The sequence below is a fragment of the Myxocyprinus asiaticus genome, chromosome 21 (assembly GCF_019703515.2).
Source record: "Myxocyprinus asiaticus isolate MX2 ecotype Aquarium Trade chromosome 21, UBuf_Myxa_2, whole genome shotgun sequence".
NCBI lineage: Eukaryota > Metazoa > Chordata > Actinopteri > Cypriniformes > Catostomidae > Myxocyprinus > Myxocyprinus asiaticus.
This window is the reverse complement of record NC_059364.1, coordinates 2,577,604-2,592,729: the sequence shown is the minus strand read 5'-3', so window position 1 is coordinate 2,592,729 and position 15,126 is coordinate 2,577,604. Positions and strand designations below refer to the sequence as shown.

Here is a 15,126-nt window from a genome sequence, read left to right as displayed (position 1 = left end):
ATCATCCTTGAGATGTTTCTACAACTTGATTGGAGTCCACCTGTGGTAAATTCAATTGATTGGACATGATTTGGAAAGGCACACACCTGTCTATATAAGGTCCCACAGTTAACAGTGCATGTCAGAACACAAACCAAGCCATGAAGTCCAAGGAATTGTCTGTAGACCTCCGAGACAGGACTGTATCGAGGCACAGATCTGGGGAAGGGTACAGAAAAATTTCTGCAGCATTGAAGGTCCCAATGAGCACAGTGGCCTCCATCATCCGTAAATGGAAGAAGTTTGGAACCACCAGGACTCTTCCTAGAGCTGGCCGCCTGGCCAAACTGAGCGATCGGGGGAGAAAGGCCTTAGTCAGGGAGGTGACCAAGAACCCGATGGTCACTCTGACAGAGCTCCAGTGTTTCTCTGTGGAGAGAGGAGAACCTTCCAGAAGAACAACCTCTCTGCAGCACTCCACCAATCAGGCCTGTACAAAATAACAAAGGAGTGGCTCCGGGACAACTCTGTGAATGTCCTTGAGTGGCCCAGCCAGAGCCCAGACTTGAACCCGATTGAACATCTCTGGAGAGATCTGAAAATGGCTGTGCACCGACGCTCCCCATCCAACCTGATGGAGCTTGAGAGGTCCTGCAAAGAAGAATGGGAGAAACTGCCCAAAAATAGGTGTGCCAAGCTTGTAGTGTCATACTCAAAAAGACTTGAGGCTGTAATTGGTGCCAAAGGTGCTTCAACAAAGTATTGAGCAAAGGCTGTGAATACTTATGTGCATGTGATTTTTGTTTTTCTTCGTTTTTTTATTTTTAATACATTTGCAAAGATTTCAAACAAACTCCTTTCACGTTGTCATTATGGGGTATTGTTTGTAGAATTTTGAGGAAAATATTGAATTTAATCCATTTTGGAATAAGGCTGTAACATAACAAAATGTGGAAAAAGTGAAGCGCTGTGAATACTTTCCGGATGCACTGTATATATTTATATTCATTCAATTTGTATTCCATTTAATGCTATAGTAAACCTTGTAAGCATGTTTTTTTTATATGGCCAAACATTTAGTATACTTCACCCTAATTATTACAAACCAGGTACCAATAAACCCTCAGCAATGGAGGAACAGGTATAAGAGCTTATAATTCAGTTTAAGATTTAATATACATCAGCATAAGACTGACTATGCCATACATATAACGGCCTAGATTCCACAATACCTGCTGTCCAAAATGAAGTGGTTCATTTTGTAGCTTCTTCTCAATATTTTGTAAGAGGATTTCCCTGCTGTATCGGATGTCATCATCTGACATGGTCCTGGGACCTCTTTGATTCTTCTTCAGTATGCCTTGAGGCCTAGATGGAGTAATGCCATGAGACTTAGGTCTCAGAATGAGGACTGAGATGCACAACATAATTTAGATAACTAATAACATGTCCCTAGATATATTTCCTTTGTTGGTCCTGGAACAACCTTTATATCAAACCATGTCCCTAATCTTAACCATAACCTACCCATAAGATAAAAGTGGTATGGTAAGTTGATGATAATAATACTGTTTAAGCTCCTAACCTTACCCTAAACCTTACCCTAACCCTGACCCTAAAACCTGCTTGGATGATTGAAATAATGTTCCAGGACCAGCAAGTATCTTGATGTACTAGGGTAAATCTTGTTAAGGAAAATGTGACCATTAAACTTAATATTATAATAAAATGTTGTGTTTTGGCTTGCTTACCCAGGAGGGGCCCTCTTAGGCAGTCCCATGGCATTGGTTGGAGGAGATGTTGGCAGTGAAGGTAGGACAGAGCTCAGGAAGGCTACTGGATTTTGGATTGGGCTGGGCGTGGAGCTGCTTGAGGTTGATGAAGCCTGTGGTGGTGACTGTGTTCTAAAAGCAAACACTGAATTCACCACACTTGGAGGCAGGAGAGGAGGTGAGGACACATATGGAGGGCTGCTTGGAGATTTCAGAATCCTTGTGGGGAACTTTTTTGGGGATGGGACAAACTGGTTGACAGGGGACACGAGCTTGCGTGTTGACTTTGGGAATATCTGAGAAGCCAATTCATGGAGCATTGGGACCGGCGACTCGGTTGGAGAAGGACTTCTGATAGGTGAGAGAGTCTGGGCAGCAATAAATTCCTTTGGCCTAGTGTAGCTAAAGCTCTGTGTAGAGAGTGGAACTATACCCAGCAGTGGAGGCTGGGTAGTGTGCAATGGTGGTGGAGACAATGGACTCAGGATGGGTTCAGGTGGATTACTCATCAGATGGGGTAAGAAGACATTACTCAGAGGTGCATAGGACACACTTTGAGAATGAATGTCTTGTATTAATGGTGGGGCCGTACAGGTACGAGTAATTGGGGTGGTGTTTAACCTGGCTGAAGTGTTTCTAACAGTTGCGGTATCAGGTGTAACCAGTGGCTGTGTTTTGGCAACAGTCATGTTTATTTCACTAATGGGAACAGAGTTCATCTGCAGGGTAGGAGTCATGTTTATTTGCGATACATGAGTAGAGGGAGTAATTTGGGGCTTACTAGCCATATGATTGGTGTTTGGTTGGGTGGTTGAAGCAATGGTGAGTTGAGGCAAGGGTATGATAGGTCCTACATGTGGTTGAGGCATAGCTATATTAGATGCAACAGTCGATTGGGTTACTAGGGTAGAGGGAACCACACTTGGTGGAAGAGTATTTAACAAAGTAGTAGGGACCAGAGTTTGTTGAGGTATTGGAGGGTTGCTATGTAAGCTTGGGGCTGATGGACTGAGCTGAGGAAAGGGTATGGAATTAGGTAAAGCCATGCTCAGTTGGGATACAGGTGTAGGTTTTAGTATAGGAGTAGGTGCTGCTGGCAGTAAAGATACAGGTGCAGTACTCAGCTGTGGAATTGGACCAGAGTTCGTTACAAGAGAAGGTGTTCTTAGTTGTGATGCCACTGAATTTGCAGGAGGGTGAATTGTTGTGACAGACTGTTGTTCAGAACATGTTCTGTCTAAATGTGGGGACTCCTGGCTTGGGGAAATATTCTCCTGCTGCTGTTCCAGAAGCACCTGGTTGTGGAGGATCTGAATCTGCTTTGGATCTCTAAGATGGGGCAAAAGAGAACAAAAAAGATGTAAGATCTAATTCAGTAGGCCCTAAAATTAAATTTTTGTCTTAAGTTGTCTTTCAACACAATAAAGATGGTACTCACAATTTTGGCTTAGCCAGCACTGGTGGTGGTTCTTTGTTGGGCGAAACTGATTTCTCGTCTGTGATTTCCTCATCTTCTGGAAGTTTAAAGGTTACACGGAGGCCCACTCGAGAAGTTGACCGTGGCTCATTGTGATTTACAAAAACACCTTCAGGTCTAATCTTGAGGCAAGAGGCTGGGGGATCTGGTAGGGGTTTATGAGGCTGTTTCTCTTTTTGGTTACTGGTGTTTACTGGTGGGGGACTAATAACATAGGGGCTGGGGGTAGGTTTTAACCCAACCTGAATGTTCTGTAATGGTTCCACACAATCATCCACATCAGAGATCAAAGTGATGGTGGAGGACAATCCATTGAGTGGATTTGGGGTCGCTCCCATGGAAGCCTTCAAACCAGAACCACCTGAATCAAAGTGTGTAGTGCTAGAGCTAAGAGGCTTGTGGTTTAAATCAGAGTTCAATGGGTCAAGACAAGAACTGAAGCTGAGGGGGTCTAGCTGAGGTAAGCTAGACCTGAAAGTATCTGAGTGATATTTTCCAATGCTCACAGGGTTTAGACTTGGTAGGCTAGTGGTGAGATCATGGCGAAGCATACTAGAATTGATGGATTCTAGGCGATGCGTTCCAGCGTCCAAAGGGTCTGACTGCATAGAGCCATAACTCGAAGGGTCAAGACAAATCATACTTGAGTGAAGTTTGTTGTTCACCAAAGGAACATCTGGCTTACGTTTTGAAGACGTTGTGATCAGGTCAGTTGCTGGAATCTTCTCATGGGAGGATCCCACTGTTAAGGTGCTAGTTGTTTTGGAGTTGGTGCTGTTATGATTGTGTCCTGTTGATGCACAGAAAATCTTAATCAGAGTATGATTTATAGATGTGACACAATCATATCTACAGGACTGAAACCAATTGAAATAATCCTTTGCAATGGCAAAACTGACCCAATAAAATATCTTAATTCCACATCAATAAGTGATTACCTTTCACCTGGAGCACTGCGATACTAGAGACTGTGCCATATTTATTGCTGGCTGTGCAAGTAAATGTTCCAGAATCCTCTGGAAAGACCTCTGCAATAACCAAAGTGCATATCTCCTCTGAAGTTCACACCAAACAGAAAAATGATAGACCGTTAGGTGGTTAGAGTCATTAAATATTTACCTTATAAAGCAGGGGTAATAAAATCCACCTACCCGATTCAGCCAGGGATCTGGGTTCTGAAAAGGAAACGATTATCAATGATTGCAGAAACTATTTATATGTAGACAAATTCAAGGAGGCTTTTACAGAACAAATTACAGATCAAAGAAGCTTCATCAGTAAATGTGGACCTTTCAAACATGGAAACAGCCATTTACTGCACCTTAATTCACTGCATTCTAGAATCAGACATACTCTTTTGGAGGATCCTGAAGTCTGGAGAATCTTCAATCAATGTTCCCTCCCTGTACCAGTCTACTTTTGGGGAGGGAATGCCTTTTACTCGACACTCCAGCACTACCAGCTGACCCTCAAGAGTCAGGAGATCCTGTAAGTTCTGCAGCCAAAAAGACAATGGTGCACAATAAATTTCAAATTGAAATAGTACAAAAAAACTAGATGTATACAGAAGAAAATGTGAATGGTGCTTGCTCCTGCAAAACTCGCTGCCACAATGTTAGAGTGTTGTGGCTGGTCATTCGGGCATTGCTATGCAGTTGCTAAGATGTTCTGAGTGGTTATTACATTTACGTTTTACATTTTTATTCATTTGGTAGACACATTTTTTCTTAAGTGACTTACAATGGACTCATTACAGTGGACACAATGGTGGTGGCTGTGGGATTGAACTGGCAGTCTTCTGCTTACCAATTCTGTGCTTTAGCCCACTATGCCACCAACACCCCTATTATTAGTAAGTTGCTATATGGTTGCTAGGGTGTTCTGGGTGGTTTCCTTACTGGCTAGGAACTTAATTGGGTGTTCTGGATGATTTCTTGGGCATTGCTTGGTGGTTGCAAGAGTGATCCAGGAGTTTGCCTTGACATTGTAATACATTTGCTAAGTGTTTTGTAGTGCATTGCTATGCAGTTGCTAGGGAGTTCTGGGTGGTTGCTACAGTGTTTTGGGTGGTTGCTTAATGGCTCAAGTCAAAATAGCCCCACCCCCAAAAGAGATCTCTTTGATATTCTACCTATTATGTTATGTATTAAAAACAATGTAGTGAAATGCTATATTTTAAGGTTTTGACTCCCTAGTTTGGGAATGAGTTCAGAAACTGTGCATGTGTAGCAGGATAGGCTGTCACCTCCCTGTAAAAGTGATTTGTCACACCCATCATGTGACATTTTATAATCAACCAATCAGCACCCATTCTGTTGTGTAAAAAAAAAGGCTCAGACATGTCTCATGTGAGTGTGTCAGTGTGGCTGCCCTTTCTGGGGCTGGAATGCAACACTTGGGTATGCGTCATTGTGAGAACTGCCTCTGTTTGGTCATCACTCGTCTCCCATTTTGTATAAGGTATGTTGTGGTAGCTGTTTGGCTAACTGACTACGGTGTGTACAGTATATGTGTTAGCTAATGCCCGTTTACCTGTTTTAGCTAATGCCCAGTTTCCTGTTGTAGCTGGGTTAGTGTTGGATCCGCTGCTGTCTGTCTTCCCTGTGTGTTGACTGAGTCTTCAGGTATGTTGCTTTTAATGTGTTAACTGCTTGTTTAGATCCTGTGTGGTGCATACTCATGCTGCTTTTGTATTCTAGCTTGTTCGTCTCATTCACATACTGTACTGGCAACAGGCTGCTGTTGTTTACACTTAGAGACACCGTATATTTTCAGCAACGTGCTCCGGTATGAAAGTTGACAGTCTTTATTATTGCTGGGGTTGGCTACATTTTTGTTGTAATTATTTGCTTTGTTTCTGGTAGGTTGACTCGCATGTCTGAGGGTGTTCTCTCCTCCCGGGCTGCGAGGTTTTGAGCGCTAATCTTGCCGAAGATCTCTATGACAGATGCCGCTGCTGTTTTGCTCCTGTTTTTGTTTTATGCTTTACTTTTTTGTTTCTCTCTTGGTTTTGTGTAATGCCAGTGCTGTGATGTGCCCCATGTGTTCTGCAGAATAGCTTTCACACCAACTCAAAGCTTTGTTTTGATGCATGTGTATATATTATATATATTAGTGTGGTTTGATGCATATCCATTGGATAACCTTTATTTATTTATTTTTTTCCCCTTCTTTTTAGGAGCAGAAGGTCCCCAGGGTAGGGAGGCTAGCTGTCTCCGTCCCCTGGTGGTGGTGTTTCTAATTTATCATTGTGTGTGTGTGTATTTGGGTGAGTGAAGTGCTTTTTAGGGGATCAGATAAGCTCACAGCTAGCCTACCCCGCTACCAGTAAGCCTCAGCCCTGTGAAGTCTCTGTTTTTGTTTAAGTTTTGTTCTGTGTGAAGTAAATTGTGAAAATTTCTCTGGTGCATAGGCGAGTAACATCTGTTCAATTCAGTCAACCACAGGTTTGATCTATTTATTGTTTTTTTGTTCATTTCAATAAAGAAATCTATTTTTCTCTGCCTCTTCTTGGTAACGAACTTGTGTGCCCTTTTTGGATTGTTATTTCCCTGGGTAAAGTCCCAGGGTGGCATTGTTGGTTTAATTCTACAATTTGAAGTATATGTAAGCAAGTTGCTGGTTTTTCCTACTTTGTCAATTCCCACTTTGCCACACATGGTCTACCTTAGTGAAAACAGGAGCTGCCATGATGGGCCTTACATCGAAGTTCTGAAGATAACAACTGCTGCCATTTTGATTCTGAGAAGAAAACACATGAAACAAGAAAAATGCATTAGTGGGAACAGTAAAAATGGTGGATTTGGTGGATTTTTCTTACCTCAGTAATGCTCTGCTGAGATGTTGCCAGTATATTTGATATACTTTGGCTTAAAGGAGGTGATGGCAGAGCTATGGTCAGTGATGTAGAGGGTGGAGTGGGCTCCACCTGAGATATCGGTGTTGGTGGTACTAAAACAGGTATGGTTGGTTCTAGCTCAGGAATTTCAGAGTTGACTACCTCAGAACCCAAATGTTCTAGGTCTACTTGCTTAGAAGGTGGGTCAAATGTCAGCTGGGCAGGTGATGCAGCTTCAGTGACTGCTAAAGGTGCTGTCAGCTCAGGGCAGGGGGGTGGTATGGTTGTTGTGGGGTCTTCAATTGACGTGTTAGGCACTACTGAGACAGCTGGAGTAGCTGGAGGCCTGGGTTGAGAAGATCTTTTTTGAAGTCTGTAAACAACATGATTGTTTTTGTAGGTGATTTGAAGTGAGCTACATGCTGTGGCATTCTTTTTGACAGTAAACATTGGTTTTGATTAGTTATAAGAGTGATAAATCCACCAATATTGGGCCATTTTGAGATTATTATGATCTCAGTTAAGAAGGAAATGGCCCAATATAGGTGGATTTAAAAATGAAATGGAAAAAATTACTTGGGTGTCCATGCAAAAAAATAGACACTTCACATTTACATTTTATTCTATCACATAATTTAATGTTGGAAATATTTAGACTCACTGTGCTAGATGTTGTTCCCCGTCGGAATCCGATGAAGAGGCACCTTTTAGAAACAATTTGAATGTTATTGTAAACGTTTTTCACTTTGAGCTATGATCATTTAGTAATTTGTTTAATATTAAATTCTGACATTAATTCATTTACTCACCCTCAATGTAGATTTCTGCTGACGTGGAGTCTGTGCCATAAAGGTTGGAGGCAAAGCACGAGTATCTGCCTGTGTCTTCTTCAAACGCCTCGGTAATGATGAGAGAGTGCTGCTCACCGTTACTGATAATCTGAATATCAGGACTGTTCTCAAGCTCTTTACCTTCACAAAACCACCTAAAACACGGCACAGTGAACACAGTTACTCAAACAATGAGAACTTTAAACACTGGAAAGTAACACAGAGTTACAATTACAGACAAATATCAAAATAAATGCATTAAAAAGACCCTCTTTTTCAAAGAAGTCTCTTTGGCTATCTATATCCTGCTAAAAATACTCCTGTTAGTGTACTTTGTTGAAGTTGATGAAAATAACTTTTAGCAGATATACACGTTAAAAATTGACAGTCTTTCTCTTTTGGAAAAAAATGATTAATGATTCATCTTGCACTAAGAGTCGCATTAACGTCCCGTGCACTAACTCTGGTTGCACTCACAGGCATGAACAACATTTTATCTATAGGCTAAACGCTATATGCTATAAAACGATTATAAAATGGATGAGCCCATCAATATGTCCCAACATAACTTTCTGTTTCAATTAGGAAAAACGTCAACACAGGAAAGAAAACTGTGCTCGTAAAGCCACTTCATGGGATTTAAAATTAAATAATTAAATCATAATTGTATTTATAACCCCAGTGAGCAAGCTGAAGGCGACTGTGGCAAGTAACACAAATCTCCATAAGATGTTGGTTAATGGATAAAAATAACCTTGGGAGAAACCAGACTCACTGTGGGGGCCAGTTCCCCTCTGGCTAAACAACATGAATATAATGCCAATATTACTTATTTATGTGCAGTGCAAGTCATGGTTTAAAATGAGTAAACATAAGTGTTAAGGGTCAGTGTTTAAACAAAGATTTTATATGAACTGTAAGATTAATAACTAATGTCTTTGAAGTCCATCCTGGATTAACTGCAGAAGTTCACATTGTCCTTTGTTAGTTGGCTGATGAAAGCTTTTGTTGCCAATTAATTGATAGTCTATGTATTCCATTTCAAGAGTGTCATCCACCAATAGACAAAGGTGATGCAGTCAGAGATTAATGAGGTGCATCGCAGTTCAACCGGCAGGCCATTTCGGTGAGGTTTGGTGAGGTCTATCCTAAGTCCAAGGTTTAGGCAGTGGCATATGAAGTATCCGATGTCTTACAGTTGGAGTTGGCATCAGCTCATCCTCTGAAGTCAAAAGACTGAAGTGATGTCTGGCTAGCATTGGCTGTAGTTTGTCGTCATCACTCAGCGACACGTAGCAGTGGAGTCCAACACCAAGCAGGAACGGAGCTGGATCTGGCCAGCTCTGGTAACCTCGGGATATGATAGATCATGATAAATGTTTCTGGTTCCGGCAGACCAAACTAAAGCAGCCTAATTGTGAGTTGATGGATAAATTAGGTGTATGCCTGGCTAAATAGATGCGACTTTAGTCTAGACTTAAACTGAGTGAGTGTGTCTGCGTCCTAAACAGTGTTAGGGAGACTATTGCATAGTTTAGGAGCCAAATATGAAAAGGATCTACCTCCTTTTGTGGATTATGATATTCTTGGAATTATTAACAAGACAGAATTTTGTGATTGTAATGAACGTTACGGAATATAGCATGTCAGAAGGTCACTTGGTACTGTGGAGCTAGACCATACAAACTTTGTATATAGTTAACAGAATTTTGCGATCGTAATGAACGTGATGGAATATAGCATGTCAGAAGGTCACTTAGTACTGTGGAGCTAGACCATTCAAACTTTGTATGTAGCTAACAGTATTTTAAAATTAATACGAAATTTAACAGGTAGCCAATATAACGATGATATAATTGGGCTAATATGATCATATTTCTTGGTTGTAATCAGCACTCAGCTGCATTTTGAACCAATTGAAGTTTATTTATTGATCTTGCTGGACATCCTCCCAGTAATGCATGACAATAATCTAGTCTTGAGGTCATGAACGCATGAATTAGGTTTTCGGCATCAGCAACAGAGAGCATGTGTCGTAACTTAGCAATATTTCTGAGGTGGAAGAATGCTGTTCTACAAACATTGGAAATTTGATATTCAAACAACAGATTGGTATAAAATATAACACCAAAGTTTTTCACTGTTGAAGACGATGTAACAGTACATCCATCTAGAGTCAAATTATATTTTAGCGGCTTATCTTTTTTAGAGGTTTTTTGTCCAATAGTTAGTACCTCTGTTTTGTCGGAATTGAGTAGAAGGAAATTTCTGGCCATCCAATCTTTGATTTCATTGATATACTCTGCTAATTTGGAGAACTGTGAATTTTCATTGGGTTTAGAAGAAATATAAAGTTGGGTATCATCAGCATAAGTGGAAACTTATTCCATGATTCCTAATAATATCTCCCAAGGGAAGCATGTATAAGGAGAAAAGCAGAGGCCCTAAAACTGATCCCTGTGGCACTCCATACTTAACTTTTGTGTGATTTGACAATTCCTCATCTACAAGTGGTAGCGATCTGATAAATAGGACCTAAACCATGCTAATGCAAGTCCACTAATGCCAACATAATTCTCCAGCCTATTCAAGAGAATGTCGTGATCTATCGTGTCAAAGGCAGCACTAAGATCTAAAAGCACTAGAAGAGAAATGCAGCCGTGATCAGATGATAAGAGCAAGTCATTTGTAACTCTGATAAGTGCAGTCTTTGTACTGTGGCCTAAATCCTGACTGAAATTGTCCATATATACAATTCTCTGTAGAAATGAACATAGTTGGGAGGACACTACCTTTTCTAGTATTTTCGACATAAATGGTAGATTTGAAATCGGTGTGTAACTAGCCAATTCTCCAGGATCAAGCTGTGGCTTCTTAATAAGTGGTTTGATAACTGCCATTTTAAAGTTTCTTAGGACATGTCCTAAGGATAGCGAGGAGTTAATAATATTAAGAAGAGGTTCTGAGATTACAGGGAATACCTCTTTTAAGAGCTTAGTTGGTATTGGATCTAACATACATGTTGTGGCTTTGGATTTTTTAATAAGTTTTGTATTTGGTAGTTCGGGGAACAGACACAGTCTCTATATGATATCATGGTGATATAGTCACTATGTGTTGTAGTTTATGTGACCTGTGTGACGTCTCAAGGCAGCTAGCAGATGTTCGGATTAACCAGTTTGTCTGCTTCCTGACCTGGGCCCCAGTTAGTCAAATACTATCACTATTAAGACTATGAGCCAAATTACTAGAGAGGAGAGTGGCACCTTCCCTGGGGGGATGGAGTTCGTCTCTCTTTAGCAGGTCAGGTCTACCCCAAAAACTCTTCCAATTGTCTATAAATTCTGTGCTATTCTCTGGACACCACTCAGACATCCAGCCGTTCAGTGACTCTAATCTACTATAAACCTCATCACCACGAAGAGCAGGGAGGGGGCCAGAGCATATTATAGTGTCTGACATCGTTTTTGCAAGTTCACACACCTCTTTAACATTATCTTTAGTGATCTCCGACTGGCGAAGCCAGACATCGTTAGTGCCAACATGAATAACAATTTAGAAAATCTACATTTAGCATTAGCCATCACTTGTATATTTGATTTGATGTCAGACACTTAAGCCCCGGAAATGCATTTAACAATGGTGGCTGGAGTCTCTATTTCCACATTCCTTACAATAGAATCACCAATTATTAAGGCTCTTTCAACATGATTCTGAGTGTGTGCATCACTGAGTGGGTAGAATCGATTGGAAACCCTAAGAGGAATGGGAGAATGGTGTCACTTTGCCGCCGCCGAGACGTCACCCAAATGCCCTGCTGCGGGGTCTCTACAGCCGGAACCAAAGTGTGTGTGTTGCCGCTATACTACCCGCATCCGAAACAGTACCTACCGGCTTCTCTTTCTCACTGACCTCCACTAGCATTCGGATGCGTGTCTCTAACTCATTAAACTTCTCTGTCAGCCTGACTAATTCCTTACATTTATCACATGTGAAACCCTCACTGCTGACGGAAGAAGCTATAGTAAACATGTGGCATGCAATGCAGGAGGCAATAACATGAGCGGATGCTATGACTTACCACAATTGTTTGTTGTTGCTGTTTTTATGGTTGTTCTTGAGCAGCGAGGGTTTGAGAACGATGTGGTTTGATATGGTTCCAATCAGCAGATGTTTGAGATTGATGCAATAATCCATGTAAAACACAGTGGAGAAAACGAATGCATGCAGTCGAGACATGAGATGTAGACAAGCGGAAAAAAAATGTGTGGCAAAGGATAAAATGATGAATGTGAATAATCAAGAATAAGCAATGCTAAGCAGGCTAGCAAGCTACAAGCTACAAACACAGACTTGTGCAGTGTGCTGGCAGCAACCGGAACAGCAGAGACAGCAGTCATATGTTAATAAATAGATCACACTTAGTTTCATTTGACCTCTATTGTAAAATTACAGAATTTACAACCAATTTATTTACTGACTTTTAAATAGATTAAAACAATTGTAACCAGTCCTGCTTGACCTGCTCTGAGCGGGATTCTAACTGATGTCTCCGGCATGGGAGGCGAGTGCGCTAATGAGGAGACAAAGGCTACAGCCCTTAGCATCAGTCGCTAGTGCACCACTTGAGGCTAGTGTAGTGAGGTTTACACACTGCACAGCTACCTACCAGCTGGCTACTGTTACACTCACCCCCCTAAACCTCACTCCCATCCGGGTCATGGCACCACTGTAACCAGTCCTGCTCGACCTGCTCTGAGCGGGTTTCTAACTGATGTCTCCGGCATGGGAGGTGGGTGCACTAATGAGGAGGCAAAGGCTACAGCCCCTAGCATCAGTCGCTAGTGTGCCACTTGAGGCTAGGGTAGTGAGGTTTACACACTGCACAGCTACCTACCAGCTGGCTACTGTTACACTCACCCCCCTAAACCTCACTCCCATCCGGGTCACGGCACCACTGTAACCAGTCCTGCTCGACCTGCTCTGAGCGGGATTCTAACTGACGTCTCCGGCATGGGAGGCGGGTGTGCTAATGAGGAGGCAAAGGCTACAGCCCCTAGCATCAGTCACTAGTGCGCCTCTTGAGGCCAGGGTAGTGAGGTTTACACGCTGCACAGCTACCTACCAGCTGGCTACTGTTACACTCACCCCCCTAAACCTCACTCTCATCCGGGTCACGGCACCACTGAAACCAGTCTTGCTCGATCTGCTCTGAGCCTGATTCTAACTGACGTCTCCGGCATGGGAGGCGGGTGCGCTAATGAGGAGGCAAAGGCTACAGCCCCTAGCATCAGTCGCTAGTGTGCCTCTTGAGGCCAGGGTAGTGAGGTTTACACATTGCACAGCTACCTTCCAGCTGGCTCCCATTACACAATAATAAAATGGAACTAACAAACAAAAAGCATAATAACATACTGTAAAAAAAATTGCATCAACTACATTTATATTCACCATGTGCTTGTGAAATTTAGAATTAAGGATTTAATTTTTAATTGCTCTAGATATTTGTCATAGAATATGTTTGACAGTTGGAGGAAAATAATTCCCTTTTTTGTTTTTCCTGCAGGACAGAAAAGATTTAATTAAAATATTGAAAAACAATGGCAAACCCCCATCATTTAACTATATGGAGTCACGTCATTGTGTTCCACCCTTTCTCATCTACAAAACTTACAAAAACTACTAAATATTCATTATGAGCAAATGACAAGATGTTTAAACACTAAAAGTACAGAAAAAACACACATATCCAAGTAAAAAAATAACACAACATCTATATATTTCTGGTTAAAGATTTAAAATAAGGAATGTTGAAAATAATAAATATTCAAAGTATGGTGAAAGTTTGGACAGATTCAGAACTAAGCAAATAGTGTACATCAGTTTGTTTTAAAGACACAAATCAACGAGCACATCAACAAGAGAAAGGTCAACAATGCAACATAAGACAAATGCAAAACGCCATTTATAAAACAGATCTGGGAACACAGCAATCAATCCGTGTGTTAAATTAATATACTTGGATCCACAAATATAACTTAGCCCTCAGCTTTTCACAGCCTTACCTAGTAACACTATTGGCAGCTATCTTCACTTCAACAGTTTGTGATAAGGTTTTTAAAACAAAATATTGTCAAAATATCATCCCACAATTTTAAAGCAGTTCTGCAGTGACGAGTCCATTTGTGCAGAATGGGCGAAACATGGCTTAAATGTATTGGGTTGGATCCATGAGCCAGTGAGGGTCGTTTGTAATGAGTAAGATTCTACTTTGAAAGTGTGAGCGGTTGGGGAGACATCCAGGGCGATGAGCTGCACCTGTTCCGTCTATTTTCCCTCTGGACTCGCCCCATAGCACAGGAACCCCCATTAAAGCTGGACGGACCACAGAAAAAAGACAACATCCCCGGCCTACAGCCTAGCACACTTTCATACAATATTATTCACCAACACAACAAACCAAATTCCATCTATTTAGCAGATATTTACCTCCATCAGAGAAACATATTCCATTTTACATGTTACAATAGTGTTTATACAGTGGAGTCTAATAGTCTGCAATTTCTTTCCTTTTAAACCTGGAGTAAACCAGAATGATTCAGAATTTTGACTTTGGAACATTTATGATTCTGCACTATTTTGAGCACATTTATGACATTACATCCATTGAGGTACACAATAGATTCTCTTTGGAACATTCTCAAATCATCTGAATAACATGATCATCAGGTTTTGTTCATGCTCCATAAAAGCAAAAGGAAGATATACCAAATATTAAGACATTCTAAAATTAATGTCAATGTTTCTATTAAACTTTTCATTCAATTTGTTCTTCAGATAAAATTATCTGTAATTTAAAATTTTGTATTAGAACCCACATTTATATATTTATAACCATGAGTTTTAACTAATAGAGTATGTGTGTCTCTAACCATATTATAGCCATATAATACACCTTACAGTATATATACAACATATACAGCATACATGTATACTGTAATATATATAGTATCAAATATATAGTAAAGTATCAAATATATAGTAATATATGATAAATAATAATTTAATTAATTATGAATAATGTTAATATAATCTAAACCATTCTTCTCATAATAAAAACTATGATTTCCAGAAGACATTTTCAGGGATGATCTAATGATTCTGACATCACAGTGTCTGTGCCAGCTGACTGTGTGTAACACGCACCTCCGTGCAGCTGTTGAAACACGT

At 40.8% G+C, this 15,126-nt stretch overlaps 1 protein-coding gene across 3 annotated transcripts in view; it reads right to left on the bottom strand.

Annotated features, from left to right (window-relative positions):
• LOC127411913 (myopalladin-like) overlaps positions 1 to 15,126 on the bottom strand; it is a 36,216-nt gene that overhangs the window by 11,801 nt on the left and 9,289 nt on the right. For all 3 annotated transcript variants that reach the window (XM_051647807.1, XM_051647808.1, XM_051647810.1), the window contains exons 3-12: positions 7,876 to 8,051; positions 7,728 to 7,770; positions 7,049 to 7,439; positions 6,895 to 6,969; positions 4,582 to 4,723; positions 4,380 to 4,403; positions 4,167 to 4,283; positions 3,190 to 4,018; positions 1,731 to 3,080; positions 1,212 to 1,347 (exon numbers count right to left, since the gene is read on the bottom strand). In XM_051647807.1, the coding sequence (XP_051503767.1) occupies positions 1,212 to 1,347; positions 1,731 to 3,080; positions 3,190 to 4,018; positions 4,167 to 4,283; positions 4,380 to 4,403; positions 4,582 to 4,723; positions 6,895 to 6,969; positions 7,049 to 7,439; positions 7,728 to 7,770; positions 7,876 to 8,051 (3,283 nt within the window). The remainder of the gene's footprint in view (positions 1 to 1,211; positions 1,348 to 1,730; positions 3,081 to 3,189; positions 4,019 to 4,166; positions 4,284 to 4,379; positions 4,404 to 4,581; positions 4,724 to 6,894; positions 6,970 to 7,048; positions 7,440 to 7,727; positions 7,771 to 7,875; positions 8,052 to 15,126) is intronic.